The sequence below is a fragment of the Penicillium paradoxum genome, assembly GCF_028828445.1.
Source record: "Penicillium paradoxum strain IBT 22861 chromosome Unknown utg000007l_segment0_segment0, whole genome shotgun sequence".
NCBI classification, from domain to species: Eukaryota; Fungi; Ascomycota; class Eurotiomycetes; order Eurotiales; family Aspergillaceae; genus Penicillium; species Penicillium paradoxum.
In genome coordinates, this window is record NW_026643185.1 from 2,293,222 (window position 1) to 2,317,844 (window position 24,623).

General features: G+C 49.5%; 13 protein-coding genes across 13 annotated transcripts; 5 read left to right on the forward strand and 8 right to left on the reverse strand.

Moving 5' to 3' along the window:
* Positions 1–136: 136 nt before the first annotated feature.
* Positions 137–2,463, reverse strand: N7457_008404 (transcription factor domain-containing protein; the record flags this gene model as incomplete). The annotated part of the gene is made up of 3 exons (XM_057179447.1): positions 137–1,995; positions 2,050–2,334; positions 2,391–2,463. The coding sequence occupies 3 exons, from the start codon at positions 2,461–2,463 to the stop codon at positions 137–139; spliced, it is 2,217 nt and encodes a 738-aa protein (XP_057027833.1).
* Positions 2,464–3,172: 709 nt separating this feature from the next.
* On the reverse strand, positions 3,173–4,317 carry N7457_008405 (SGNH/GDSL hydrolase family protein; the record flags this gene model as incomplete). The annotated part of the gene is made up of 5 exons (XM_057179448.1): positions 3,173–3,376; positions 3,429–3,684; positions 3,740–3,986; positions 4,068–4,150; positions 4,211–4,317. 5 exons carry the CDS (start codon positions 4,315–4,317, stop codon positions 3,173–3,175), a joined length of 897 nt encoding a protein of 298 aa, XP_057027834.1.
* Positions 4,318–5,858: 1,541 nt separating this feature from the next.
* N7457_008406 (translation elongation factor Tu) lies at positions 5,859–7,429 on the reverse strand (the record flags this gene model as incomplete). The annotated part of the gene is made up of 5 exons (XM_057179449.1): positions 5,859–6,040; positions 6,108–6,793; positions 6,854–7,116; positions 7,183–7,211; positions 7,267–7,429. 5 exons carry the CDS (start codon positions 7,427–7,429, stop codon positions 5,859–5,861), a joined length of 1,323 nt encoding a protein of 440 aa, XP_057027835.1.
* A 474-nt stretch (positions 7,430–7,903) lies between these two features.
* Positions 7,904–8,590, reverse strand: N7457_008407 (putative translation initiation factor IF3; the record flags this gene model as incomplete). Its single annotated transcript, XM_057179450.1, has 1 exon — positions 7,904–8,590. The coding sequence occupies one exon, from the start codon at positions 8,588–8,590 to the stop codon at positions 7,904–7,906; it is 687 nt and encodes a 228-aa protein (XP_057027836.1).
* A 1,060-nt stretch (positions 8,591–9,650) lies between these two features.
* N7457_008408 (guanosine diphosphatase) lies at positions 9,651–11,434 on the forward strand (the record flags this gene model as incomplete). The annotated part of the gene is made up of 3 exons (XM_057179451.1): positions 9,651–9,915; positions 9,968–11,318; positions 11,377–11,434. 3 exons carry the CDS (start codon positions 9,651–9,653, stop codon positions 11,432–11,434), a joined length of 1,674 nt encoding a protein of 557 aa, XP_057027837.1.
* A 379-nt stretch (positions 11,435–11,813) lies between these two features.
* N7457_008409 (NOPCHAP1/New4 family protein) lies at positions 11,814–12,528 on the reverse strand (the record flags this gene model as incomplete). The annotated part of the gene is made up of 2 exons (XM_057179452.1): positions 11,814–12,020; positions 12,079–12,528. The coding sequence occupies 2 exons, from the start codon at positions 12,526–12,528 to the stop codon at positions 11,814–11,816; spliced, it is 657 nt and encodes a 218-aa protein (XP_057027838.1).
* Positions 12,529–13,304: 776 nt separating this feature from the next.
* N7457_008410 (BOD1/SHG1 domain-containing protein) lies at positions 13,305–15,024 on the reverse strand (the record flags this gene model as incomplete). The annotated part of the gene is made up of 3 exons (XM_057179453.1): positions 13,305–13,528; positions 13,587–14,718; positions 14,797–15,024. 3 exons carry the CDS (start codon positions 15,022–15,024, stop codon positions 13,305–13,307), a joined length of 1,584 nt encoding a protein of 527 aa, XP_057027839.1.
* A 294-nt stretch (positions 15,025–15,318) lies between these two features.
* N7457_008411 (putative NADH-ubiquinone oxidoreductase 14 kDa subunit) lies at positions 15,319–15,700 on the forward strand (the record flags this gene model as incomplete). The annotated part of the gene is made up of 2 exons (XM_057179454.1): positions 15,319–15,352; positions 15,468–15,700. The coding sequence occupies 2 exons, from the start codon at positions 15,319–15,321 to the stop codon at positions 15,698–15,700; spliced, it is 267 nt and encodes an 88-aa protein (XP_057027840.1).
* A 519-nt stretch (positions 15,701–16,219) lies between these two features.
* Positions 16,220–18,643, forward strand: dscA (ubiquitin-protein ligase dscA; the record flags this gene model as incomplete). Its single annotated transcript, XM_057179455.1, has 1 exon — positions 16,220–18,643. The coding sequence occupies one exon, from the start codon at positions 16,220–16,222 to the stop codon at positions 18,641–18,643; it is 2,424 nt and encodes an 807-aa protein (XP_057027841.1).
* Positions 18,644–18,986: 343 nt separating this feature from the next.
* On the reverse strand, positions 18,987–19,788 carry N7457_008413 (glycine decarboxylase subunit H; the record flags this gene model as incomplete). The annotated part of the gene is made up of 3 exons (XM_057179456.1): positions 18,987–19,300; positions 19,434–19,496; positions 19,653–19,788. 3 exons carry the CDS (start codon positions 19,786–19,788, stop codon positions 18,987–18,989), a joined length of 513 nt encoding a protein of 170 aa, XP_057027842.1.
* Positions 19,789–20,024: 236 nt separating this feature from the next.
* On the forward strand, positions 20,025–20,550 carry N7457_008414 (mitochondrial 37S ribosomal protein bS6m; the record flags this gene model as incomplete). The annotated part of the gene is made up of 3 exons (XM_057179457.1): positions 20,025–20,048; positions 20,126–20,157; positions 20,226–20,550. 3 exons carry the CDS (start codon positions 20,025–20,027, stop codon positions 20,548–20,550), a joined length of 381 nt encoding a protein of 126 aa, XP_057027843.1.
* A 900-nt stretch (positions 20,551–21,450) lies between these two features.
* Positions 21,451–22,625, forward strand: N7457_008415 (acyl-CoA thioesterase; the record flags this gene model as incomplete). Its single annotated transcript, XM_057179458.1, has 2 exons — positions 21,451–21,714; positions 21,771–22,625. 2 exons carry the CDS (start codon positions 21,451–21,453, stop codon positions 22,623–22,625), a joined length of 1,119 nt encoding a protein of 372 aa, XP_057027844.1.
* Positions 22,626–22,928: 303 nt separating this feature from the next.
* Positions 22,929–24,104, reverse strand: N7457_008416 (PIG-Y family protein; the record flags this gene model as incomplete). The annotated part of the gene is made up of 1 exon (XM_057179459.1): positions 22,929–24,104. One exon carries the CDS (start codon positions 24,102–24,104, stop codon positions 22,929–22,931), a length of 1,176 nt encoding a protein of 391 aa, XP_057027845.1.
* Positions 24,105–24,623: the final 519 nt, after the last annotated feature.

The following is a 24,623-nucleotide window of genomic DNA, read 5'->3' on the forward strand; positions in this document are numbered from 1 at the left end:
AGACGAGTGAAAAGGCCAAGAAAGGCAAAGGGAAGCGCCTAAAGCCAATAAAGAGATAGGAGATCAAATTGACGCACTCATTTAATGTACAGTATATCCCGAATCCCTTACTTCTAAAACAAAAAGGTATCAAGATTCATGATGGTGGAACACCATCGAACCAGTTCAGATTCCAGCCCTGATCCAGTCCAAGGTCCACAACGGGGGTCGGCCACATATACTGGCCGAAGTCATCAAACAATCCACTGAACGCATTTACCTCTAACCCAACCAGTGAGCTAGGCGCTGTCTCGTTCCTCGGAAGCCACGATTCATCTGGATAACCGGGCCCCATGGTGGATGTTGTGTGGCTACCATTCAAAGCATTAGAGTTCGTAGTTGATGCACTTTCGGGGTCAGACATGGGCGGCGTATAGAGTTGACCAGGATATTGAGCCGAGCAAGAGGCTTCTGTCTCCGGCGTTTCCAATACTGTGGAAGTTTGCTCTTTGTTTTTGGAAGAACCCTTGGAGAACTTGGTGCCGGCACCGACTGTAATTGTCCCGAAGTATGGCACTGTAATTTTGCAACTTGTGGCACAGTTCCATTCCTCTTTGGAGTCTTTGGAGTCGGAGATTGCACCGAGAATGTTTGCGGACTCTGCAGCAACCGAGCCTCCAAGCTCTGTTGCCGACTGACGGAGTGTCTCAACGACCTTCTTTACCAAACCCCAGTCTTGCTCATCTTGCTCTTTGCTGTAATCTGGTGTCTCATCGGAAAAGCCTTGCAAATGGGTTATTAAGAGAAGACATAGCGTAAATGCCATAAAGTCGATCATTTTACACAAATAGGGTTTAGTAGTGGACCGGAGAACCCTGTATAGCACAAGGCCTTCTCTTGCAGACTCGAGCGCAATCCTATGACAGGGACGAAATTGAGGATCGTGGAGGGACTGTAGCATCGAGGGGAGATGAAGGAAAGCACGAAGTAGCTTAAGCATGAACTGCAGCGGGACCCTCTCTATGTAGTGCTCCCATTTTTCATCTTGACACGGTTCTGCGGCTTGGAAGTGATTTGGCATATGTTTCCAGGCATCCTGCAGCTCTTGGTCTAGTTGTAAAGTTGCTGCGAGTGTCATCTTGGATGGGTCGTGGTTTCGGTCCACCATGTGTCCTGAAATGATGCCAATGCGCAGTAAGTATTCCTCGGGGGCTGACAGATCCGAATTGAGGCGCTGCTCCATCTGTGGCGAAAAGAATGCATCGGCGATACCATAAGGCAGACCAAGGATCAAGCTCAGTAAACGATCCGAGGTTGCCAGAGAACACCAAATCTTCAGACGCCGCTCATAGAGCGAGTCATTTGGCCTGGGAACCTTGGTGGACAGGTGCATACCAGCCAAATGGGCGAACTCAATTGCCCGACGGGTCACCAGCCAACCTTTACGGAGTCGGCCCTCAGCCAAATGAATCTTCTGTAATAACATCTGGCATTCTATACCGGGCAAGGTAGCCGCGAAGTCGTCGTCACGGACAATCAAACGGTCCACGGTATCAATACATTGATCATGGAACTTTCGAGGCTCCAGCGGTTTAATCAAAGCATCAAAGTCAAAATCAGATGTAGCATGAATCGCACTAATACACAGACACAAGAGTGCCTTAGCAATTTCGGCGGGAGCCACCAAAGCGTCGCTGCAACGTTCACCAATGATGATTTTGCTGTCATGTCGATCGAACAGATCCGGGAAATGATCTTGCCACACGAAGCAATGATTGGATGCATTGATGATCTTGTTCATATCATCTATGGGAGGCATGAGAGCCATAAGTTCTGTGCGCACCGCTTCTGCCTTGGGCGACATGTCCTTGACACCAGCGAATCTATCATTGTTTGACGAGTCCTCTTGGCGACTGACAAGATAATTGTCAAACAACTGTAAGACTGGGGCATTCCGAATCTGGTCACTGGATGGACCTAATTCGTCTGGTTCATTGATGAGTGGGCTTGCGCCGACTAGTCAATGTTAGCTATGCAACATCAGTCCATACCTTTCCGAGAAATACCAACATTGATTGATCTCATGTCGCTCATACGGTGGTGTAGTGTTGTCTCTTTGATCTAGTCGTTTGACAAGTCCCTCAACAATATTCTCCAGGTGAGCGACCCGTTCGCGGAGACTGTATGGCTGCTCCCCGAGTTGAATGCTCCGCTGGTTGCCCCGTCGATTGCTAGATAACGGAGGGGGAGTAAGTGTATGTTCTTGATCAACACATTTCATGCCTCTTGACCGACACTCAGTGCATGCTCCGGGGCGATCTGGATGAAATGTGCATCTTATCTTGCGTCGCCGACCTATGATCAAGCCCCATTAGCGCAATCATGGCCAATGGCGTTCTGTCAACTCATACACTCTGCGCAACTCCTGGTCCCTTTCCTCATCCTCTTCCGCGCCGGCTCGTCTGAATCTAACCAGGAATTCATTTTACTTCGTAAAGTGAAGATAGCAGAACCGTTTGTTGATATTGATGTTGTGTTGCTAAAGAAGCTGGTCAGGACATGACTGCTTCCTGTAGGCTATTCTCCATTGTGCTTTAGTGAAGATGACTTTGCGGAGTGGGACAGGAAGCAACCGCTCAAGGCAGCTGCAATCCTACGTAAGCCTAGGGAAAAACCTTTGGAAAATAGAACCTTCCAGAGTCGCTTATGTGTAAGTCCGGAGTAGCTACGGAGTAGCTACGGAGTCGGGAGTCGTCTCATAGATGCCCAGCTGCTCGTCCGTCAAGTTCGTCCGAAGTGGTGCGGTCAAAACTTCGTCCGAGCCAATCAGACGTAACCACCTCCCCGTTTGAGTCTGTCAACCATTTCCATTGTCGACAATCGCAATATAAACATGAAAGAGCTTCACTGTGCAAGGAAATACACCATCAAGAAGCAGCGCTGTGAACCTTACTCATACATAATGTCGACCTATTCTTGTTGATTGATTACGCTTTTAGCCCGTACTAGGTAGTATAGGCCCGAGCGAATGCTATTGATTCTATGCGATATTTTTCAATAACCTTCCCATCCAGATCTATTACAGTGATTGAATTAACTAAATTTCATAGAAACATAGCCCCCAGCTCTGGTTTCAATGTGCTATCCTCGCATTCATCACACATTCTGATATCTCCATGAACCCTTCCAGACCCTACCAGGCACCAAGGGGTTGCAAATACTGTTTCATATCTGCTGCCTGTAATTTATGGTAGTTCTGACCGGGGTGGTAGTGATTCCACCAAATGCAGGAGGTGCCATTCTCATTGTAGCAAGTGGCATTTGGGAATCCATATGCCTGAGGGTCGTCCAGGATCTTCGGCATAAAGGACCAAGTATCGTAGCGAACGATAGTAGTCTGCAAGAAGGTCAACTTTGCTCAGAAAATGAATGGATGGAAATGAACATACTCCAGTGTGGGTTGACTCGAAGTCATCGATCATTGATTCAAGACCGTCGTTATAGGCCTTTACCCATGTGGTATAGGTCTTGACTGCATCCGGTCCCTCTTTGATGATCATGGGAGTGCGATTTGTAGGTGGGACATTGAGGAAAAGGAATTTCCGTCCACCAGCTGCATATAGTCTTTCAATGAGGAACTTGTACTGAGCCATCAATGTCGGAACCAAGACACCAGGCTGTGTGCCAGAGTAACCCCAGCCGATACTACAAATCCAACTCATTAGTATATATTTTAGCAAGGGGTCTTGGGATACGATACTCATTAATGCCAATCCAGAATCCGAACACGGCGTTTTCCGAAGTCCACGGTGTAGATGCAGGCCTCTTGCCATATGCCAACTCGAACTCTCCGACTTGGGTTGTCACATCCTTGACCTTGGTATCGACAATTCTATTGTCGATTGTCGCCCCTCCAACGGCAAAGTTATAGCTGAGTACAGGTGAGGTGTTGTATAAAGTGGTAAGGTATCCGACATAGTTGGTGCCACCACTCGTTGTACCGGTCCCTAAAGGTAAGAATGAGCATCTCAAGTCTGAATCAAAATTGGAAGGATAGAACTCTCTAGGCTTGGGTTCATATGACTCACCTAATGTCGGGTTTCCTATTGGATTTTCAGCAGATGGCTGTGTGCCATCGATAGAGAATTCGGTTTGAGTGTAGGAATCTCCGCTGTACAAGCTGTTTAGCTTCTCGGGATCCAAACCATAGATGACCAACTTTGTGTCTTACAATGTAAAGAAATATGTGGTTGCAGCATCATTTTGCAAGGGAGTCGCAGCGACTGTCCCAGCGCCTCCAGCGCCGGTCACAAGACCAATGTCGTCTCGACTCTTCATAATGCTATAGAATTTATATGCGATGTAGAGTGTCCTCGCAATCTGAGAAGGAAAGAAAATTCCCCAAGAAATCGGACTCTACAATCTGTCACAGCACTTCCCTTATATACTAGCCCTTGGTCTCCATTTATCCGGAACTCGTATGGGGGCCATTTTTAATTTATCTGATAGCGTGCTTTGTTTACGAGTGACCATTTCTCCGGAATGCTTTGCGGAGAATTAACTGTCACCTTAGCATGGAGGCAGACTGCCCCAGCGAACTTTGATAATATATCAGTTTGCTCTTGCCTGAGTTATGAGCAAGACGTATAGTAGGAATCCGAATGAACACTATGTCTGCTCTCTACAACCCTGCACCGGAGAGGAGAGATCCGTGATACTGTACATACGGTAATTATATGCCCCACTACCCCGGACATGGATGAGTCGGGCTATACGTATGGGGGAGATGGTCAAAGTGAATCCCTCCATTCTATGCACTGGAGTTGACAGTTGGCAGGGCCTACCCTAACACTATGCCTGCTCTGTACGGTACAATTCTGATATCCTGGAGAATATGCTCAGTGTCAGTGAGCTAGAAAGTCTCGAGACATACAGTCCATAGGGTATAAGCTTTGAAGTACAGAAGTTGGTCACCCTTGGCCAGCTCCGATAAGAGTGTCTCTATGAAGACAGAAATGGTGAAGTCGTATCGTTACATGGTACAGTGGGGTAGCGACGTAGGTACTCCGTATTAAAGGCGCGTCAAGAATCGGCTGATTCCAGATAAATACAAATGCATAGACTTCCCGAGGTTCATCGATTCTAATACCAAAGCCGGTGAGGTTGGCGCAGACCACGCGGCAGTGTGCCTTGAATCTCCATACAGCGTATCGAGGTTTAGACGTGCCAACTCCGTAAAAACAACATCTGCATTGACAGATTTACATGTGTTGAACACAATGAGGACTTGATTTTACGCAATGGTTCCCGATTGCCGACGGAGCCGATCGGATACGGCCATCATATCCAAGGGGATTCCTGCACCAATCGCGAAGCAGATGAGGACATCTTCGACGGTTGTGCTAGTACCTAGAGCTCGAACGATTACCAAACAGCAAAGATATGGAGATGTGCGTTATCTGATGATCTGTCTCATAGTGACCGGAGTTACCTACTCCATAGGCACGCCGGAGATGGGCCAAATCATCTAGACTTCATTGCCCTTACTGCTAGACGCCTTTTCCCCACTGTCGTCATTAACATGTACCTCAATTCGAATCTAGACTTGGATTATATGGTAACTCAAAGGAATTGGTCTGAATACATTTTCACGGGAGTGGGAAAAAAAAAGGAAATCCGACTACATCGAGATAGTAGAGGTACATGGATAAGTTTCAATCGAAAACTCCGGTTTACCCCCGGATTCCTCGTGCCGATCGATGGTTCCCGCGCTGTGGAATATAAATTGCCAAAACAAACAAGATGTAAAAGGAAAAGGGGGTTCATAATACAAGGATCAGACAGGTCTACCTGTCGAATCATGGGTGTGAGCGGTCGATTTACTCGACGACACGAGTGATCAGACCAGTGGCGACGGTGCGGCCACCCTCACGAATGTTGAAGCGCTGGCCGGGCTCAGCAGCAACGGGGTGGTGGGTCTTGAGGATCATCTCGACGTTGTCACCGGGCTGGACACGCTTGTTGAGATCGCCATCGGGGAAGCTAAGATCGCCAGCCTCATCTAGAACATAGTTAGCATCCCATATATCGAGTTGAAATGAGATTAGATCGGTGAATATTGAACTTACCGGCAGTGCGAATGTAGACCTGGGGGCGGTAGTTGGCGCCGAAGCCAGTACGGCGACCACCCTCAGCCTCAGTCAAAACGTACATGGACACAAGGAACTTGTTGTTAGCCTTGGTGCTGTTAGGGGCAGCGACGACCATGCCACGGCGGACATCCTCGCGGCGAATACCACGGAGCAGGAGACCGGAGTTGTCACCAGCACGGGACTCGTCACAGGACTTCTTGAAAGTCTCAATGTCGGTGACCTTGGTCTTGATGGGGTTGCCAGAGTCGGTGGCACCAACAATCTCAACCTCGGTATCCTTCTTCAGGAGACCACGCTCGACACGTCCAGATACGACAGTACCACGGCCAGGAATGGAGAAGACCTCCTCAACGGACATAAGGAAAGGCTTGTCCATATCACGCTCGGGGGTGGGGATCCAGGTGTCGACAGCCTTCATAAGCTTATCAATCTGCTCAGTACCAATGTCGGGGCGGCGGTCCTCCAGGGCGCAGAGGGCAGAGCCGAAAACGATAGGAGTCTCCTCGCCCTCGAATCCGTAGGAGGAAAGCAGCTCACGCATCTCGAGCTCGACGAGCTCAAGCATCTCAGGGTCCTCAACAGCGTCGACCTTGTTGACGAACACAACGATCTTCTGAACACCGACCTGACGAGCAAGCAGCAAGTGCTCACGGGTCTGGGGCCTATTGTGCAACTTGCGTTAGCAGACTGTTCGAACCGATTGTCCAGACTGTGACACGTACATCTGACCGTCGGAGGCAGCAACGACAACAATGGCACCATCCATGTTGGCAGCACCAGTAATCATGTTCTTAATGTAATCGGCGTGACCGGGGCAGTCAACGTGAGCGTAGTGACGGTCCTCAGTCGAGAACTCAATGTGGGCGGTCGAGATGGTAATACCACGCTTGCGCTCCTCAGGGGCTTTATCAATGGAGGCATAGTCGAGGAAGTTGGCAAGACCCTTGGAGGCTTGGTTCTTGGTGATAGCGGCGGTCAGGGTGGTCTATAGCGTGGATTAGAATCGGTGTTCGGATGGCGGAGATGTCGGAAGAAGTCGCGAGCAGCTTACCTTGCCGTGATCGACGTGACCAATGGTACCTGAAGGAACACTTTTAGTATTGGAATTGATGATATATGAGTGATGAAGCCTTACCAATGTTAACATGGGGCTTGGTACGCTCGAAAGCAGTGGCCAATCCACGGCCGGTCACCTTGTTGCTGAAGACATGGTGAACGGGGTTGACGGTAGTCGGACGCAGCAGGGATGACCGGCTGGTGCGCGCCAGGAGGTTCAATGAACGAGAGATGCTCGACATCTTGGTTCAATCGAAACAAAAACGATGGAACGAGAACAAAAAAGAAAGATTAAAAAAGTGTAGTAAGGATGAGAGAGGAGAAGCCCAGATCAACACCAAATTTTTTACTAACATGCCTTCCGGGGCTGACCCGTCCTCAAACAGGCTTAGTCATCAGCCAATCACGGGCCTCGAATTGCGGAGGTTCAACCTGGGCAAATGGATACATCGTAACATCGTGAGATATGGAACATGACACATGGTTAAACCTTTATAGTGATATATGGCGCTTAGGGAAATTTGATATTAGATTTCTCCACCCAGGAGGCTGATAAAGCTTTTCAGATGAAGGCATGGTGAAATCACTTGTAACGGCTTGTAATCGATGAAATAGAACCTTCGAAGTAATAACAAACAGATCTATATAACGGAAGCCATGGTGCGCAGTCCAAGGTTCATCATATACATGTGCCCAGTATTTTCCGTTAGCAAATTTCAAGATTTCTGGGCAGTGATCTTAAGTTGCTTCCCTGGTTCTCCCTCCATTGCCTTGGTCTGAGTTCCACCAGCCTCTCTGATGGTGTCCAAAACACTCTGCATAACTTGTTTGATCTCATCCACCGTGGGACTGCGCTTGCGCTTCTTGGTGGTCAACAGAACTTCCACCCTCCGGCCTTTCTCCAGAAAGGTCGAGAGCTGTTTTAGGCGGTGTGACAGGTCATGGGCATCAATTGCCCAGTTCAACTCAATTTGTTTGAGCGCAACTTTGGACGAGCGAGCTGACTTTGCTTTGGCTTTCTCATGTGCCCTGACCTCTTTCTTGTTGTAGACCTTGCAGACCGGCGGGTTGTTATGGTCCCCTTCCTGCACCTGCAGAAGGAAAAACTTGTCTTGGTCGAAAGATTCAAGAACATCCTCTAATCTGGTCGGAGGATCTAGGTTGCCTTCATCGTTCACAACTTGAACAAATGATGCACGGATAGCTCCGTTGATCGGAGGTGAGTCCACAGGTGGCCGGTATTCTCGCAACTCTAGACGGCGGGATTGTTGAAAAAAGCGAGCTTGATTGCCATTTTGAAGAGGGTTGACCCGAAGAATGCCGACTCTGGAGGTGTGGATGGGTGCGATGAAGATATGGCGTAGAGCTTGGGCAGATGATACAAGACCTCGTGTGTGGTTCATGTTGTTGGCTAGTACAAGAAAATCCAACGCAAGATTGCTGGGATTGATGCTCCTCTATGGAGGGGGCAAAAAAGAGCAAGAAATAGCGGTTATGTATGTGCTTAGGAATGATAGAATGCAGCGGGTTTCAAACTGAGCAGTCGATGCGCGGCTAAATATGGGGAAGTCACCTGAAACGGGATTCGATGCAAACCCGACAAACAGAGAACCTGGTATTCCATCTCTACATGTAACCTTAGATTGAGCGAAGAATAGCAATTGGTAAGTCAACTGCATCTATATCTATACATAGAGTAACAATCAGTATAGTCTGGCTACAAGGTATACAGCGAGGATATCATGCATCTGGCTTGGAGGTTTAAGCGGTGACATGATCGAAGTCGGGTCATAGTGGCAATAAATGATCCGTACAAAAGCACAATGTATGCTATTTATGGTCCATTTTAATATTGTTCTCCTGTTTTTTGTGTTTAAGCTATCCTTGACTACCTAGTTATCGTCGTTGACTGGATGGGAATACCCAAACGACAAGAGGCGAAAAAAATTTCCTTTATGGCGCTTTGTCTGGACTCAACTCCTCGGGGTTCCCAAGAATATCTTACACCGAGTAAATGGACAGGTGTCATTTATCAAAACCTATCCTAACATCTTTAGTTGTTGTGGCTTTGCAAATTATCATCATCTGTACGGAGTATATAGAAATGGATAGGTATATAGGTAGCTACCTAACCTACATATAGGTATGTGTATTGGCATCTGTACGGAGTATGTACTCCGTACTATGTTGTACTGCTGCATTCAGAACGCCACATCTGCGCCACAACCCTGAAACCCAGAAACTCCTTTCTCTCCTGTCAATTTTATCTCTTTACTCCTATCCACTTTTTTCTCCTCTGGATTGGCTTGGTGTTTTTTTTGCCGGGGAAATCCAGGATCAATGGTTGTTCACTTACCTTACTTGTTATCCTCTTCCTCTTAAACCCGGACGATCGTTCAATCATCCTTGCGCCAGCGACAAACGCCACCTGTCACTGAACCTTCCAATTCGACTACTGCTCGGATGTCGACTGGAGTGGCCGATCAAAACGAAAATAGCAAACTCGACGATCTAGCTTCAATTCCTCGCCATCGTTCTATTTCACGTGTTGACGAATCTGTTATTTCACGGCCGGTCGAGTCGAGTCAAGTCTCGAACAAACAACCTGTCAACATGGCACAAACACAACGATCCCGATACTTGAAGACGGGCGCAATCATTGCCTTCATTTTTATGGTCTTGATGTGGCTTTCCCCTTCTAAGCCGAGTGTCCCAAGTGGTATCAATCGTTTGTCCTCCCTTATGCGCACTGCGACTTTGCAGAACTGATCATCTAGCAGAGCAACCACCTTCAAGCAGTGGCGCATCAGGTTCCGCGAAATGTACCAAGCCATTTGATTCCTCCAAGCCTCTCATCCAGTATGTCCTCATGATCGATGCCGGCAGCACCGGGTCTCGGATTCATGTGTACCGTTTCAACAATTGCGGCTCTACCCCAGAACTCGAGAACGAAGTATTCGAACAAACCGAGATAAAGAGTGATCCAGGATCCGGTCTCAGTTCTTATCGGGAGGATGCTGAGGGTGCAGCCCGGAGTCTGGACCCTCTTATGGAAGTTGCCTTGAAATCGGTTCCAGAGGAGTACAGGTCGTGCTCTCCAGTTGCCGTCAAAGCCACAGCTGGACTTCGTTTTCTAGGTCCTGAAATAAGTGACAAGATTTTGGAAGCTGTTAGACACCGCTTAGAGACCTCCTACCCCTTCCCCGTTGTCTCCAAGGAGAAGGGTGGCGTCCAAATTATGGACGGTTCGGACGAAGGTGTCTATGCCTGGATCACGACCAACTACTTGTTGGGCAAGATCGGTGGACCCGATGAGACTCCTACGGCCGCCATCTTTGACTTGGGTGGTGGTTCCACTCAGATTGTCTTCCAGCCTACTTTTGAGCAGAGCAAGGCTGGTGGTATGCCGGAGCACCTTGCCGCTGGTGACCACAAGTACGAACTTAACTTCGGTGGCCGCGACTTTGAGCTGTACCAGCACTCTCATCTTGGATATGGTCTTATGTCTGCCCGCAAAGCCATGCATCACATTGTCGTGGAGGCGAAGCTAGCTCACAGCCCTCAGGACTTATCCTGGGTCGGGCAGCCCATCTCTAACCCCTGCATTGGTCCTGGAATGCAGACTGAAGTTAAACTTGAATTCCCCGCCAATCATCCCCTGGGACCAGGTCCTATCAAATTCGTTATGGTCGGCCCGAAGGACAAATCAATGGCCCCTCAGTGCCGTGCTCTCGCCGAGAAGATCCTGAAGAAGAACGAAGATTGCAAGCTTGCACCCTGTTCTTTCAATGGTATTCATCAGCCGTCTCTCGCAAAAACCTTCTCTCGGGAAGACGTGTACATTTTCTCCTACTTCTTCGATCGCACTGCTCCTCTTGGCATGCCCGAGTCTTTCACTTTGGAAGAGCTTCAACAGCTGACCTCCACTGTCTGTGCCGGTGAGAGCGAATGGGGTTCCTTTGAAAATGTTGGGAATGCACTCGCAGAGCTTCGTGGCCGTCCCGAATGGTGTATGGACCTTAGCTTCATGATGGGTCTGCTACACACTGGTTACGAAATGCCTCTGTCCCGAGAGGTGAAGATCGCTAAGAAGATCAAGAACAACGAGCTGGGCTGGTGTCTTGGTGCAAGGTTAGTTCAGTCCTCTCTAGTTTTTCTTTTGTCGAATCAATATACTGACGTATTGCAGCTTGCCTCTCTTGAGCCAGGAATCTGGCTGGACCTGCCGCATCAAGGAAGTTGTTTGAATGTGAAGACGGCAAAACGCAAAATTATCAATTTTTAATAATGTCATTCGGTCATAGTGTATGATGGGTTCATGCATGTATAGAGGTTCACGATTTGTCCGTGTTTTGTTTTACATTTTCTTTTTGTCGTTTACCTAGATTTGGTTTCTGACGAGTTGCATAAGGCATAGGAATATACGGATGTTATACATGCATGCAATTGATTTGGTGCCATTTCCATAAGTGGGAAAGGCAAAAATGATTAGACGCTAAATGATAACACGGAGCCCACGATATGCAAGTAAATGTCAAACCAGAAAATCGCCATGATTGAATCAAAACCAAATATCTCAATCAAATGCCATATAGAATGCGAGCAACCACAAGACCGGGTAAGAGCCTACTCGGCCATCTCCTCAATAGAGGGCTTGTCCGTAGTTGATTTCTTGCCCTTGCCTCCCATGAGTTTCCCAATGATATCCGAGTCATTCATATCTTGAGACTTCTTTCCAGCATCATTGGTACCATTAGGCCCTTCAACCTCGCTCTCATCTTCACTCGAGGACTCCCCATCCCGTTTCTCTTCCAGGACCCCAAGGCCAAGATCCTAACATCCGTTAGCAAACCCCATTTAGATCACCAAAGACAAGACCAATAAACCATACCATTTCAATATACTGCTCCCCACTTTCATCCGCATTATCGAGAATCAAATCTCCAGCTTTCCCGGCCGCAATCTGCCGTTCCAAATCCTCATTGGCAACTTTCATCTGCGGTAAGAAGGCGTTGAGGCGAGACAAAAGTCCCGAGTCGCCTTTCAAGCGATGTATGCGTGGTTTGGGGCGACCAGCGATGTGAGGTAATGAGGAGGAATCGGTGGCATTTGTACGTGTGTTTGAGGTACCGGTGCCGTTCATTGCATGGTCAGAGTGCTCTTCGTCTTCGCTCTCGCTATCATCCTCTGAGGATGAGCCCGAGGAAGAGGTTGGGTCGGAGTCGGACAATTGGGCGGAATGAGCGCGCAGCTGGCGAGGCGCAGTCCGGTCTGTGAGGTTCATAGTTTGGGGAGGGGGATTGCTCGCAGCAGCCTCTGCCGATGTCGTTGCTTTTGGCATATCTTCAGTGTTCGAGGTGTGTGGTTTGCTGGGTGTCACAGAAAATTATGATGCGCCAAGGGGTATCTCGTGATAGAACGAGTTTTTGAAAGAATTTATGATGAATTCTGGACGAGAAAATTGTATTCCAGGATTTGATAGTCCAGGATTTTGTCTGCGTCTTGGGAGAGTGGAAGTTACTGAGTCTGATTTCAGGCCGGGCAGTTTCAACTTTTTTGGGTGGAGAAACTGATAGCGGATAAGCTTATCGGTTTATCGAAGCATGTGATCTATATCAATGTTGATTTCTAGACGCAACTGGTCATTATTTCTCTAATCATACATGGTATTATTGAGGTGTTATTAAACAATTGTGGGCAGATCGAATAAGCTTGCCTAGGCCTTTTACCGTTCATATACGGTAAAATACTTCCGCAAAAATCATCGGCTCCGGTTCCTTCTGCGGCTGCGACTGCGACTTCGTCGACTTGGACTTCCTCGCCGACTCCGACTCCTTCGTCGGCTGCGGCTTCTTCGACGACTAGGGGAACGTCGCCGGGGTCGGCGATCATCTGTGTCCTTCTCGCTTTCTTTTTCTTTTTCCTTTTCCTTGTCTGTGCCAACTTCAGGCTCTCCTTCTTTTGCTTGGGTCGAATCCTTATCTCGATCAGAATGAGGCTTGTAACGGTCTATGTCGGCTAATCGGGGTCGCTGCTCTCGCTCTCTTTCAGGAGATCGAATCCGACGCCGGGGTGACTTGCTCCGGTTGCTGGTGGAGGGCACGTAGCGATCAATATCTAAAGTGGGCGAAGGCGAGCGACGCCGAGACCTAGATCGTCGCCGAGTGGATCGAGAACGTGATCGAGGGCGGTCACGACGGATTCGTGAGCGCGAGCGGCTACGCGAACGTCGGCGTACAGGCGAGCGGGAGGGCCGACTGCGCCGAGGGCGATAATTGTCATACTCTCGGTCTCTAACGTGACTGCGGTCCCGGTCACGCCGGATGACGGATCGACTGCGGCTGCGACGGTTTGGTCGATAGCTTCCACCTCCTCGGTCATCCCGGAAGTCGCGGTAACCACGGCGCGCATCCATATCGCGGTCCCAAGACCTCACAGAAGTATCCCGGGACCGTTCACGGCGACGATCCGCGTCAGGACGAGATGTGCGCCGTCGGCGAGGTCGACTACAGCTTCGATCCCGGGTCAAATTTCGAGACCGATCACCCCGGTCTGCAAGTGAGCCACGTCTTGCCTCGGAATCTCGGGATGGGCTGCCCGCTCTAGTCGAATATCTGGAACCGTTGGCGCTCCTGCCTGGCGCTGATGTTGACCCCGGCGGTTTCAATCCATTCTCAATAGCCTCGGCCTCCTCAAAGTCAAACTCGGGTTTCTGTCGAGCCTTGGCTGCAAGTTCTTCGCCTTCTTTCAAGAGCATTTGTAAAGCAGCCTCCTCCAGTGACTTCTCGTCCACGGGAGGCGCTGGCACAGGCGTAGGAGCATTGGAAGTGGAAGACTTCTCATATTTCGAGTCACGAGGCCGAGGGGACAAGCCACGATCGGAGCGATAGGCTGGGGAGCGATCGCGGAAACGGTCTCGAGTTCGACTGCCGTCGCGGTCCCAGCCTCGATATCGCTCCCTATCTTCCCGCCTTCGTCGTTCATATCTTTCGTCTCGTTCCCGTTCTCGTAGATCGTCAAGAGCCCGTTGTTCTTCACGTTGACGTTCACGATCAGCCCGTCTCTGTTCTTCAAGTTCCTTTCTTCGGGCCCGGTCCTCCTCGTCCTTCTGACGCTCAATTTCACGTTTTTTCTTGCGTTCCTCATCCCTGACGCGCTTTTCCTCTTCTTCAAGCTCCCTTTGTTTGCGCTCCTCTTCACGCCACACCTTTTCCCGCTCCTCACGCTGGGCGCTGACGTGGGCGTCGTAATCGGCATCGGTTTTATTACCTAGCGCAAGTTCACGCGCAGCCACATCTTCTCCGACATCCTGGCGCCGGATCTCACGAACAGATTCGAGGATGAAATCCAGGTGTTTAGAGGCCAGTCGGTCGATAGAGTCTTCCACGCTCTTGTAGACATCACCGCGGTCAACAGCACCCTCAATGAGCGTCGCTGCTTTTCCCCTCTCGCGGGAGAGGAGTGCTGGTTCACGATCGATCTCTGATTCCGCAAGTGCAATCAATTGATTGGTAAAATCGGTTCGAGGTTCCTGTTCAGATACAATTAGCAACGATGCACAGAATGACATATAAATAATATCCCAGGCGCTATTTCTGGACCGTCATACCCCATCGTTAAATTCTGCCCATATCTGTTTGCGAACACTATCAAAGCCACCTTTCTTTTTGAAGGAATGTAAGAGTTTGTCGATGACTCCGTGTTGCGCGGCAGTCAAGGGAAGGTCATCGGTCTTGAACTTCTTGCACTTCACGCTCTCAATATTGATAGGTCGTTGGTTCGTAGGCTGGACATCCTCCATGGCCTGAGGATCGTCCATTGCCTCATTAGAAGCCATATCAAAACGACTGAGGCTGGACAAGAGAGAGATTCAAAGTCGCGCGCAAGCGATAAGCGATAACATGTATGGCCGGATAAATGATTGTTCCGTGATTGGGAACTGCGGCCCGCTGATTTGCTTCAACCTCGTCTCTCCTGGACTATTGCGACGGCAACATCCAACTCCGCCTCCATTCATTCCGGTCTCTGTGGTGTTGATCTACCCAATCAGCCTATCGACCTCCTCTGTTATTTTCTCCGGATCTCCTCCTGTTCTCGATCCACAACCACAACCCCGCGTCCGACCGCGATCATGGTTCACAAGGTGCTCTTCTGGAGCGGCTTCGGTGCGTGACCATATTCCCCCTTGGCTCTCAATTCACTAAAATATCATGCTGCTTGAAACTACTGTTAAGCTCGTTGTTTTTTTGGCCATTGGAGCTAACCACATTCAACCCACAGGCATTGCCGTCCGCCTCTGGCAACTCGGTATCGAGATGCGTCCGATCCTCGCCAAAGAATCCCTTTGGGTCTACCCTCTTTTCGCCGGTGTTGGTGGAAGCTTTGGCTACTGGCTCCAGGGTGTTGAGAGCAGACAATTGAAGATGCTTGCACAGCGCCGTGAGGCCATTCTCGAGAAGCGTCGGCGGCGGGACGAGAAGCCCGAGGGTGGTGTCCTGGCTGCTGCATCATAAAGCAAAGAACTATGATGATTGCAATGGTCATTGGGGGTGTGCGTTTTTCTATTTGTACTAAAATTCAACCGGTTTGATATCAGCATTCGGGTCTTAGCATCTAGTAGGCAATTGTTGCCACGGATGTATTGGCATTTCTTATCTCTTTGGTTCGTTCTTCAAAATTCTGCTAGGAATCAAACCTTCAGATTGCATAAATCCCCCTCAATTCTACGGAGTATAAATCCCGGAATGCACAGTAGAGGGTTCCAAGGTTGATATCGGCCCATCTGAGGCGTCATGAGTCAGCAAGGACTCGGCGCCCGGCGGGCAGGCTCCCCGGGGTCGAGTACATCATTAACTCCGCCTCCAGTAGACAACTACCTATACTGCGCTCGTCATTCATTTGTTCATTTTAATTTGGTGTCTCTGTAACTTAGTCAAATTTTCTGGCCATCTCCAGGTCTTCCGTTTCTTTTTATCGCGATGCTCCCCGTCTGTCTTTGAGGAAGAGTCCGATGCCGAGACCCCGTGGCATAGATGGATAACCGCGGTTCCTTTTTCTTCTTTTTGTTGGTGTTCTACCTTCTCCTTAGCTCACAGTCTCGACCTCCGTTGATCGACCAGGATCGAGCACGGCAGCGCCAGCTTGACCATGAGCGACAGGTCCTTCGGCTGTTAAATGGATCAACATATGGCGACTTCGATCCGCCCACCAATCGATGGCTTCCTTTTTCGGGATTAAGAAGTAATGATAGCTATGCTTGGGACCTTTTCCCGCAGGTCAAAAGCCTTGCTCGCCACCAGTTACAATCAGCAGTCTCAAACGCGGGATTAGAACCCCCGGATGGTCTAGAAGACTCCACTCTTGCGCCCGCATTGAACTTGACCAAGCTCCTGCTTCCTTTATACCGCAATACAACTGGAAAACTCCGGGGAGACTGGGTTCGACAAATCGAAGGGGCTAATCGCCGTGAACCACTGAATACGACCGCCATTGTCGAAGAGCATGAATACTTTACCCATGAGTTTAGCCACAACATCACCGGCAATGGCGGCACTTTTTACTTTGATCTCGAGGAGGGAGGCGGCCAAGAGCTCCAGGTGGGTGGTGGCATTGCAAGAGAAATGCGAGCGAGTTTGACGGTCGAGGGCGACGATTTCTGGGGAAGTACTTGGTATCTCTCGTTGTTTGGCGTACACTTCCCAGACACCGGAAGTATCGTTCTAAGTACTTCTAGCGAGAAGTTCGGTGGAATTTTCTCTTTGCCGCATTTCATGCTATCTTCCGACATGTATGAACTGTCCCATGAGCTTCTTCTGAAGTCGCTATCGGATAGCATTTCGGAGAAGCAGGCTGGCCCCCATTCGTTGTTCCCCTGGTCCTCTCTGGCAGGAACAGAGCAAATGGAGTTCCCTGCGCCTAAATGCGAACATATCATCTATTTGCAGCAGCATCCTGTCATGATTGGAGATGCCGCTGCTGATCGATTGCTACTGGAGCGTATGGAGCAAGAGCTCAGATATCCCATGGGGGCGCCAATTCCAGATCCTCCTCTTATGGTCATGTCCGCTGTTGTCTTCTCTCCAGACTGCGGATACATACTCAAAACAAAAGGAACTCCCGATTTCCCTCCTTCTGATTCGTTATATGTGACTGGGCCTAAGCGTGAAGAGTACAGTAAATACGCAGCCCGTCTCATTTTCGTGGTTTCCGGTGTTTTTGTTGCACAAATTACCTTGCTTCTGCGACAGATCAAAGAGGCCTCGACTCCTTCAACACGCAGTAGAGTCAGCTTCTATACCATCGCATTGATGGCGCTCGGCGATGCGTTCGTTTTAACATTCATTGTGTTGGAACTATATGCAGCTGTTTCATTCTTGGTTTTGACTACTGCATCATTTTTGGCGTTCCTGTCAGTGAGTTATATTGGAATGAAGTTTATGATGGAAATATGGGCAGTGCAAGAACCAGAAAGACGCGAGCAAGATCGTCCGCAAAACCCACCGACAGCAACTCCTCACCCTGCAACTTTGCCTTTGCCTGCCACAACTCCTGCAATACGGGACTCGGGAGCCACCCCAATCATCTTGTCACCCGATCAAGATGCCCCCGACGATGAGATGGATGAGCCGCCGCCAGCCACCCGAACCGCACCTCCAACTCCAAGGCAAATCCGCAGCGATGTCGGAGCGATGTATGCACGATTCTATCTCGCGCTGTTTGGCATGTTCATTCTATCAGTTTGGGCCTTCCTCCTGCCAAGACGGCTGGGTTCAATCTACACCCGGTTGTTGGCCGCAGTTTATCTCTCCTTCTGGACTCCACAGATCTACCGCAACGTAGTGCGAAATTGCCGCAAGGCCCTTCGATGGGACTTTGTTGCTGGTCAGAGTATTCTTCGACTATTTCCATTTTTATATTTTCTCACTGCCCGTGGAAACGTGTTGTTCATACGCCCCGATTACACAAGCGCATCCATCATGACTGGATGGGTATGGATTCAGGCATGGATCCTAGTCAGCCAGGATGTTCTCGGCCCACGCTTCTTTGTACCTCGTGGCTGGGCACCGCATGCATATGATTACCATCCTACACTCCGTGATTTGTCCGGAACGGACGAGGATCTGGAAGCTGGTGGTGGCGATCTATCTATTGCGTCCCTGCGGGGCGATGAACGAGACTTGGTCAGTGACTCCAAGGATGACGATAAGCAACAGAAGGACCGCAAGATGGCATTGTTTGATTGTGCTATTTGCATGCAAGATATCGAGGTGCCCGTCCTTCCGCCGCCCTCTGCCTCGGGTGGCAGCAGTGTCGCCGACGGAGCATCAAGCATTTTGAGTCGCCGGTTATACATGGTTACTCCTTGTCGGCATATCTTCCATACGGCCTGTCTGGAAAGTTGGATGAGGCTTCGCCTTCAGTGTCCAATCTGTCGTGATTCCATCCCTCCTGTATAGCGACTTCTGCGATCATTTTCATATATGACATCATTATCCTGTACACAGCCCTCCATTCCTGAAGACTGTGTGATCTATCTTTGAATACATATCCACATGGATATATTGACGATGAGCTCCTACAAAGAGACAGAAATTAAAGTATTTGCAATACAGAATTCTTGTTGAACAGTATGTCGATCCTTGGATAGATCGACGAGTCTAAACGCTTTCGTTGAAGGAAATCGGTCGCCTTTGGGCATACTCGATAATAAAACATCACAGGCAAAGAAAAAGGAAACCACCATATTCAAGCACAAGTAGGCAGTTATAAACCACTCAGTCTCAATCTATACATTTACGTCTAAGCATCAATGGTCTGCTGGTAGGCAGCCTTGTCGAGCAGGGCATCGATCTCAGCAACATCAGAAACCTCGATCTCAGCAATCCAGCCCTCACCCTCGGGGCTCTCGTTAATAGTCTTAGCCTTGTCCTCGAGGATGCTGTTACCCTTGATGACCTTGCCGGCGACAGGTGAGAGGACATCGGAAGCAGACTTGACGGACTCGACAGCTCCGACGGGCTCACCGGCAGAGATCTCGAGGTCTTCCTCAGGGAGTTCGACGTAGACGACATCACCCAGAGAATGGGCGGCGTACTCGGTGATACCGATCTTGGCTGGAGACTGGGTTAGCTACCCCACTACTATACTCATTCCGTATCATAGAGCACCATATACACCCGGCACATCGGTTCAATGAGTCGACGGCGGGTCTATGGGATCAATTGATCGGGGCGACAATGCACTAACCAGTCTTTCCATCCTCAGCAAGCTCAATCCATTCGTGCGACTCGGTGTATTTCTTCAACTGGGCTGGAATTGCGAATAGATGTATAGTCAGTAAAATGTGACATCATAGAGCTCCGGGAAGCATGTTTGAGGCATTATGGTGCTTCAATGCCAGTCCAAACACTTTGTATAATGTACTGGACGGCATGAAAGAGCATTTGGGGGGTTCGGGGCACTCACAGAGAGGGCTCTGGGAGAAGCTTCGTGTTCCCCGCGGGAAACGGAAAGCAGGTGTAGCCTGGCAGACGGAAGCCAAAGGCTTCTGGGTGAGCACCCGGGAAGCAAAGGGGCGGATGGCGCGAGCGACGGAAGACATTTTGGGGTATAGGAGGGGAAAAATAGAAGTGTGGGAGGTGAATTGGGAAGAGGAGAGAGTTTAAGTAGAAGGGAAAGAAGACGACACCCTTCCCCGGCGGAGTCTCGTTGACGGCATTTCCCCGATAACGAAATGCCAAGACTCCGATAAGCAACGCGCTAACCTCGTCGGATTTTGCTGGCTTCAATGTTCATCGACCCCATTTTTGTCTCTAGTGCGCGCCACCCCTCGATGCCATGTTGTACGAGCTGATTGCCATTGTACGTTTTGGACTCATTGGAATTGTTCCAATCACTTGAAATTATATGACTGAACTTGCTAACCCTTTTGCTGACAGGTCCGTCCGGGCAGCCTCAACGAGGTGCGAGAGTACGTCTAAATAAACATCATCGCTGCGATCTCCGGACCCTATTGAATACTAAACATCTTTACTTCAGAATCGCCCGTAATGCCGGTACCCAGGTCATCCGCTCCGGCGGCGTCGTCCGCGGCTACACCAACTGGGGTTCCTTCCGCCTGCCCAAGGTCACCACGAAACACCAGGCCCGATACACTGATGGTCACCACTTCATCATGCGTTTCGACTCCTCTGGCTCTGTTCAGTCATCTATCCGCCGCACTCTTGGTCTCGATCCCCGTATGATCAACTTCTCTGTGGTCAAACTCGGCGACAAGCTTGAGGAGATCAAGGATATCAACGGCAAGGTCGAGTGGAACAACATTTCCACCATTGCCGAGCAGATCAAATCGACATCGCAATAGCCTCGATGAAGGTCTAATCGATTATCGATATCAAGTTTAGGAGCGTGGATTTGGATTTCAGCACTTTTCTTTTTGTTCTTTGTATTATTATGGCATCGGCATTGGGAACTGCCACTCGAGCCTATCAGCACAATCGGCGCATAAATGTACAAAATACCAGTTTGATATACAAGTCTATTTTGTGGCTGTTACTATGTCTCCTATTTTCTTTACTTCTCGATCTTCTATATAGGAGTGTGGCTAGGGGGAGCAAAATCACTGTTGCCATTCTACCGTCAAGCCCGTTTTCTATATCCCTCCTGTCAATGTGTGCTGAGGTCGCAGCCTTTGGTCACCTACATGTACTTCCAATCCATGCATAAGACTGGGACATCGAAGTCTTACAACGAAATGTGGATTGCGCACCCGATCATCCCTAGACGGTGGAGATATTGTAATCAATCAAAAGAACGGTATCCAAAGAACTTTGAAATAGATCTAAGTCCACTACATTCCCACCATTCTAGGGCCTTAGTCGCGCGTGACTGTCAAGTCAACGTGCCGAGGTAATTTTGCAACGGCCGGGCCCATCACTTAGTCCGGGGTACAATCTCCATACATCCCTAATAATTTTATCAACTTCACACAGCACAATCCCACTGGGTTGGCATTAGCAGATTTTCTATGCAAAGCTCCAATTTAAGGGCTGTTCTATCTACCATATTGCTGCAGAGGGCCACCATCCGACTCGGGGGCCCGGATTATTGATCGGAAAGGCACATCGGCCCGCGAAACAGATCCCCTGAGCACGTTGTTCCATAACAAGAATCTGCCTTGCAGAACTTGGTTCGTTGGGATTAATTAATAAACATAGACAAAATCTCAGACCAAAAACGTGTTCGTGCTCCCTTCTTCTGCAATATGTCTCCGCAACGCGGGGCCCCGGACAATGATGGGGACGAAGCCACGTCCCCGCGTTCATTCGTTAGCTTGATGGCCTTGGAGCGACTTGAGGAAATTGTGATCACGCATCCTGATGCAACAAAACCAGAAAGGATTGAGAGATTTCGTTCCCTGTCAACACCTTATAACCCCGGCGGGGGTACACGCTCATTCGGCGGACATGTCTATGCGCAATCAGCATATGCGGCGTCCAAAACCGTCAGCCAAGGATTAGTGATTCATGTGAGTCTTAATATGGAATGCACCCCCAAAAGGAAGCCCAAACTGACGAACCGCAGGATATGACCGGCTCATTTATCCGAGGAGGACGACTGGACGTGCCATACGTGTACACAGTACGTCACATCCGCGATGGACTCATGTACAGCACACGAGCCGTTGACGCACGGCAAGCAGGCAAGATCTGCTTCTCGTGTATATGCTCTTTCAAGAGAGATGAAAAGCAGCGTCCCTTCCATCACCAGCCAACATCGGCACAAACGCGCTTCGATTCAATCCTCTCCGCAAAACGACCAGAAGACCAGTCTTCCAGTCCCAGTGTGGACGCGGAATGGTGGATTGAGAATGTTCGCCAGGGAAATATTGCTGAACACGAATTCCCCGGTCTGGATGTGCGCAAGACTGATATGATTGGTTACAACCACGCCGAGGAGGTCAAGCAGCATCCTGAGCGATATCGCCAGCTAACGCAGTATCGGATGATAGGATCACCGGATGGTAATGCTTCTGCGAGCTTGGCACAGATTCGACAGAGAGAAGAAGCTGGGGAATATGATAATTTGTATGCCTGTGCGCATATGTATTCCAGTGATAAGAACTCGCTTCTTCTGATTCCCCGCGCGCTGGGAATCAAGCATTGGACTGAGATGGCGAGCCTTACACTTACGGTCATCGTGCATCAGCATGGGGAGGCTCTGCGGATGATTGATTGGGATAGAGTTAGTGATGATGATGCTGGGAATGGGAGTGAATTGCCTATGAAGTGGTTTGTGCAGGAAGGATGGACGCCTCGGGCTGCAGAGAATCGGGCAGTTCATGAGAGCCATCTTTGGAGCCCCGATGGGACTTTGCTGGCGACTTCCTTGCAGGACAGTTTGTTGCGCTTAAGGAAGTTAGACGCTGCAAATTTGTGATGTGTGGAGGTTCCTTGTATATAATTTAGACACTAGAGAACCGTATAGCTAAGATCATCACATCGAGGGCATCCGCTATGGATAAAGTCTAAGATATTTTGCCCTATTCATTATTTATACTCAAGTACCCTACCTCATAAAAGCGATATAGTTGTACCTCATTCACTTCACAAAATGGCCATCGAATAGTGTCATTACATAGTCTATCCTGGGGATTCTATGTGATCATAGAAACATATGCCATGTAGCGCTCACGGAAGAAGGGTATTATAATATGATAAACGCTAAAACAAAGAACAGAAATCAAATATCGTCCCCGGATATGTTGGCATGTTTGAAGTACTTCATACCAACCCAGGCAACAACAACCCACACCCAAGACATAACGGCTGTGAGAATGATAAGTGCAGGGTAATACCCAACAATGGGCAAAGTAGGGTCATCTTCCAACTCAGGCGGTGCATACGGCGTCTCTCCAACGTCCCAAGCCCAGCTCCAGACCCCAAAGCAGCTTCCGATTCCCACAACAAACACAAGCCACGTTACAATCAGTATAATCCAGCCCCACCACTCGGTCTCGGAGTAGTCCACATCTACGTCCGGACTACTCTTCATCTCGACCGGGTGTGTAACCAGGGGCGAGGATTTGTGTCGGTGCACGGGCATGTATGCCGGTTCGGGCTGTGGTTGGAGCGAGTAGAAAGAGCCCGAGGTGGAGGATGGCCGAGAGATATGCAAGCCAGCTGAGGTGCTCATTTTGGGGCTGGTGCCTGGGCCGGCTGCTGTGGAGTGTGAGCTCGCGTGGAGACGAGGGAAGGAGACGAGATCTTCGTTATCGATGGCTAAGTGTTGACCATGGTGATTGTGCTGTGTGAAACCCTGGCGCCGGCGAGTTATTGGTGGTCGGACGGGTTTCTGGATAGTTGCTGTGTGGAACCAGGTCGGCTGTTGGGCGACATCGCCATCGTCGTCGAAGACCTCACTCTTGCGCGGTGGGTGTGGTGGAAGTCCATTACTAGGAGAAATTTGGGTTTGTGATATTATAGGCTCTTGTAGATCGGCGGGAATTCGGCTGGGTTCTGCGCGGAGGGCTTCAAGAGCTTCGGCGGCTTTGGCGGTGGCTCTTTTGTCGCGCGATTCGAGCCTAGTTCCTAGCAGTGCGGTCTTGCGAAGGGATCCACGGCGCCGGCGCGTTCGATTTTGTGCGAGAGCGGCGGACATTGCCCGGCTACTAGCTGTTCCTCCTTTGCTTATGCTCTGCGGTATGCGGGACCGGAAGTCCTCGCTGTTGTCATCGTGGTCCATCTCTAGGTGATGTTGGTCCGGGGAGATGTGTCCTCCCTGGCTCATGCGGAGAAAGGAAAGTTTCGAGAGGAGGGAACCGGAAAGGCTTCGTTTGTGGCTGCTTGCGCTGCCTGATCGCGTGCGAGGGGATAGGTCGTGGACCGCGAACTCCGCGGGTCTCTCGTCATCGTCCATTGGCGCGAGTGGAACCGGAGGATGGGACGTCGGCTCGTGGGTCTATCCACTTGTGTTCATCGCTCTCGCCGTTATCCCTATTTTCTGTTCAGAAATGGTTTCGTTCACATCGAGAGGTATGCTTCCTGCATAGCGACTGGAGGCTCTAAAGGAGTACTCTTGCAGCCTTCAAAATCAGGCACCAACCAGAAACTCACTGTATACGAATCGACATCTGCGTAGGTGCTCAAACGGCCTTGTATTGTATGTTTTTAGATTTAGAATGTGAGAAAAGCAGTACAAAGAAGAACTTGATGTTCTTGTGAGGTACCTAACGTTTTAACAAATATGGAATGCCCTTTGGGAGTATATATTCGGAATTTTCTGGAAAGCACGAAGAGGACGGTCCTAGCAGGCGATGGGGTTTGCTTGTATATCAAGAAAACAAGATTTCAAAATTGGTCAACATCTGTCTTCTTTATCTTCGAGCCAGGCTCTGTAGTCCAGTCATCTAGCGATAACATAGTAAATTGGAAAAAG